The sequence below is a fragment of the Octodon degus genome, unplaced genomic scaffold (assembly GCF_000260255.1).
Source record: "Octodon degus isolate 3935 unplaced genomic scaffold, OctDeg1.0 scaffold00084, whole genome shotgun sequence".
Lineage (NCBI taxonomy): Eukaryota > Metazoa > Chordata > Mammalia > Rodentia > Octodontidae > Octodon > Octodon degus.
The window spans coordinates 11793201-11797446 of record NW_004524660.1 but is presented as its reverse complement, the minus strand read 5'-3'; the positions used below and the strand labels follow the sequence as shown (position 1 = coordinate 11797446).

Below are 4246 nucleotides of genomic sequence, written 5' to 3'. Positions count from 1 at the left end.
ACTTCTTTCTGCTGCAGGCATTAGAGTTGAACCCTTTGTGTCTCTCTGGGAAGATGTTCTGCTCCTGAATCAGCTGGGTGAGTCTTGCCTCTAGCCTCTTTGCAGGGAGTTCTGCTGAAGGGTTCCCTGCTGGGCCTGCAGCCTGGGTCGAATGAGGATCCGTGGGCCTCGGTCGTTTCACTCACTCCCTGGGCCTGTGCTCTAGGTCTGTTCAGGATCCCGCGGCCTGGGTCGTCTCACTCACTCCCCGGGCCTGTGCTCTGGGTCTGTTCAGGATCCCGCGGCCTGGGTCATCTCACTCACTCCTATTTTACTTTTATACTTAGTATACGTATTATCTTTAGTTATAAAATACTCACTTTAATCAAAAATATGTATTTCCTTTTTCTTTCAGCTACTAACAGTAAATGGATCCAGGAACATCCAGAATCTGCATATAATCTTGTGAATTCTCCACATTTAAAGCCTGCCTGGATTTTAGATAGAGCACTTTGGCATTTCTCCTGTGAGGTTGCGGAAGGGAATTACAGAGAAAAAGGGATCCCTGCCTTGATTGAAAATGATCACCACATGAACGTAAGTGTACATAGAGGACTATCACACCTAATCAGAGTAATAAGATTTCTAAAGTGCAAATTAAATATGTGGTTGAAAATTATTTATAATCTGTATTTTAGTGTGATAAACAGTATTTGGTGAAAAGATTTGTATTCATACATTTTTTTTTTTCATACATTTTTTTCACTGTTGAAATTTTTCAGTGCATTCGAAAAGTAATTTGGGAGGATATTTATCCAAAGATTAAGTTGTGGGAATTCTTCCAAGTAGATGAACACAGAGCACTTGAGGAATTTAGAAGACTTCTCACCCAAGGTAATTGATGTTATCTCAGATTGCCCATATCAGTTTTAAGAAGTTTAATATTAGTTTGATCTGATTATAATTGTAACATTATAATTAAGGCTATTATAACTATTTAATAATTGGGTTCTATTGATGATATAATGCTATATGTCTGGAGTCAGCAGAAAAATCTAGAGTGTTATAATGTGTTATGTAATTATTTCCCTTAGGAATTGTATCTTCCAGTTGAAATTGAGTTTTAAGACTTTATTCTACTTTGTTTTATAAGTGTTTTCATGGTATCTGTAAATTAAGCCAAATATGAATTAATTACTTAATATAAAATCACTTACAGCGGAGACAGTACTGCATCAGTGCCTGATTTTTTAGAAAAGTTCCAGAAAAAGAATGAAAATTCTACCCAAAATCATTTATTTCCTTTTTATCTCCTTGTTATTATGTAAATGATGTGGTTGTAGACGAAAACAGAAAATAATGCATGAAAACAAAGCTATGTGCTTCTATCAGAGAATGCAAAGAAAGGTTGTTGATAATTTTTTTTTGTCTTTTTGAGTTCGGGCCTCACTGTACATTTCAGGCTGGCCTTGAGCTCACTTTGTAGCCCAGACTAGTCTCCAACTTGCAATTTATAATGATTCGCCTGCTTCAGCCTACTAAGTGGTGGGATTATAGGTGTTTGTTTACCACCATGCCCACCTGGCTGATAAGACTTACTTTAGAAACAAAAGCAGTCCCTGAGGAAACAAAACTTCTGGTAGTATATACCTGAAAAGAAGGTGCTTAATAAGAAAGTCCTTGCCAGCCTAAACAATCAATAAATAAATTCTGACTGAGACAGTAAAGTGGGACTAGGGTGGAGCCAAAAGAATCCCTGTCTTCCTTTTATAAGGATATTTTGTCTCTCTGTGTGTAATGCCCCTGTGTGTGTGTGTGTGTGTGTGTGTGTGTGTGTGTGTGTGTATGTGTGTGTGTTGCTAATAGAAGGAAGAGGAGAAGCAGGAGCCAGGCATGTTGGCACATGTCTGTAATCCCAGCACTCAGGAGGCTGAGGTAGAAAGCTCACTACCAGTTTCAGGCCAGCCTGGCGTTGTGTCATGAGTTCAAGGCAAGCTTGAACTACGTAGTAAGACTCTGTCTCAGAAACAACACAAAACGAAAAAAAGAGAAGCAGGAAGGATGCTTGAATAATCTCCTTGTGGATATTTGCATTAGAGGTATCATCTTTTCTTTCTTCCAGAAAATAGGAGAGTAACCAAGTCTGATCCAAAGCAGCATCTTAAGATTATTCAGGATCCTGAATACAAACGGCTTGGCTGTACTATAGATATGAACATTGCATTGGCAACTTTCGTACCACATAAGTATGTTATATCTTTGTCCTTTGAAATAAAGAATAATATATTGCGTGTATACTTCCTGGGCGAGTATGACTTTCTTACTACTTATGAAGATGCTTCACAGATAATGAAATAATGATCTATAATTCTGCTACTTCAGCACATGACATCTTCTCACTTCATCTTGTGCCAGGTCATGTTGCTGTGCATGTATGTAAAAGATTTTACAGTTAGAATAGTTTTTCAGCCACAGTTAAGGTCCTGATGATTATATTTAAAGATTCTGTGTCCCTTGTTAGAAAGTTTTTAAGTAAGTTTTGTAAAACCACTAAATTAGCTTGTATTGCTTTCTGCTCTAGCAATGGGCCGGCTGCAATTGAAGAATGCTGTAATTGGTTTCGTAAAAGAATTGAGGAATTAAATTCAGAAAAGCATCAACTCATACACTACCATCAGGAACAGGTTTGACCTATTTTTAAACTATTATTTCTCTTTGAGTTGTAATACTGTTTTTTTGTTGGTGGTGATATAACATAATTTAATATTTTCTAGGCAGTGAATTGCCTTTTGGGAAATGTGTTTTATGAACGAATGGCTGGCCAAGGTCCTAAGCTAGGACCTGTCACTAGAAAACATCCCTTAGTTACCAGGTATTTCATTTTTATTTTCTATTCATTGATGGTTAAAAATGGAAAATTGTATTTAGTCTTGCAAGTTAGTATGTTTTCTTTAAGGTGGGACTTCAGGACATTTATTAAACAAAAGTAGAAATTTTAACTTACAAATATACTTAGTATTTTACTATGCAAATCTTTAAAAATATCTCACTATGAACCTATTTATAGATGTTATTTACATTAATGTTTCAGAAAGATTACATCCTAGATGTCTTTTTTGTCATTGGAATTTAGAGTAACTGAGATTAGAACATTTATAAAGAAACAAGGTTTATTTTGGTTCATAGTTGTGGAGCCTGGGCAGTCTGAGAAGTGTGATACCCACTTCTGCGCAGCTTCTGGAAAGGGCCTTGCACCACATCAACTCAGAATAGAAAGTAGAAGGGTAGTGCACACATGCAGAAGAGATGGGTGAATGTGGGGAGCAGCCTGTCTCTCAGTGAACCCCTCTAGTGAGAGGGAATCCAGTCCCCGAGAGGAGAAGCTACCTAAGAAAGGTGCTAATCCACTGATGAGAGAGGCATCCATCCTTATGACCAAAAATCTTTCCACAAGGCTCCTCCAAACACAAGAAATGAAGTTTCTCACACATGATCTTTTACAAGGAATGTTCAGACTGCAGCACCTGTCACTAATAATTCAGTGTTGATGAAATTGAGCAAGCATCTAGCTCCTTACTTTAAGAACATGCAGCATAAGAGACAGCTGCAAAACAACAAGAGTATCTCAGGCAATTTAATTTGAGGTTTTAAAAATTATTTTAAAATTTAGCTGTATATGGTGCAATTTGAGCTCCACTTTTCAAATCCTACTGGAGGAACTCAAAAGGTCTGTCTCTATAGTTGGATTTTATATTCTGGAAATGATATCAAACTAATTTTATTTATTCTACTCATTAGGGGAAAAGTTTAAATGTTAATATTGCAGATTTAAATTCTCTCCAAGGAACTTCTCCGTGTAGATTTAATCTTTCATTGTGTCACTAGGTATTTTACTTTTCCATTTCAAGAAATGGCCTTATCTGCAGAAGAATCTATGATGCACATCCCAAATAAAGCTTGTTTCTTTATGGCACATAATGGATGGGTGATGGGAGATGATCCTCTTCGAAACTTTGCTGAACCAGGTACATTTTTCATTTTTCTGTGAAATGGAAAAGAAGTTCTTGGAAAGTTTTAGAATATGATCTGTTCTACATGGATCTTTCACCAACAAGTCTAGTTTTACAACTCTTTCACTATAAGCATCAGAGGTGTGTCAGCTTCAGAGAAACAACAGAGAAAACTATTTTGAACAGAACCAGCTTTAAACAACCAATTACTTTTACTCTTTTTTTCTTAAGAAGCAGTTTACAAAAAAAAAAAAAAA

At 36.6% G+C, this 4246-nt stretch overlaps 1 protein-coding gene across 1 annotated transcript in view; it reads left to right on the top strand.

Moving 5' to 3' along the window:
• The window catches only part of Agl (amylo-alpha-1, 6-glucosidase, 4-alpha-glucanotransferase), a 119000-nt gene that overhangs the window by 40175 nt on the left and 74579 nt on the right, over window positions 1–4246 (top strand). The window contains exons 6-11 of the mRNA XM_023721704.1: window positions 395–576; window positions 762–873; window positions 2102–2225; window positions 2561–2663; window positions 2754–2851; window positions 3865–4004. Coding sequence (XP_023577472.1) covers window positions 395–576; window positions 762–873; window positions 2102–2225; window positions 2561–2663; window positions 2754–2851; window positions 3865–4004 — 759 coding nt within the window. The remainder of the gene's footprint in view (window positions 1–394; window positions 577–761; window positions 874–2101; window positions 2226–2560; window positions 2664–2753; window positions 2852–3864; window positions 4005–4246) is intronic.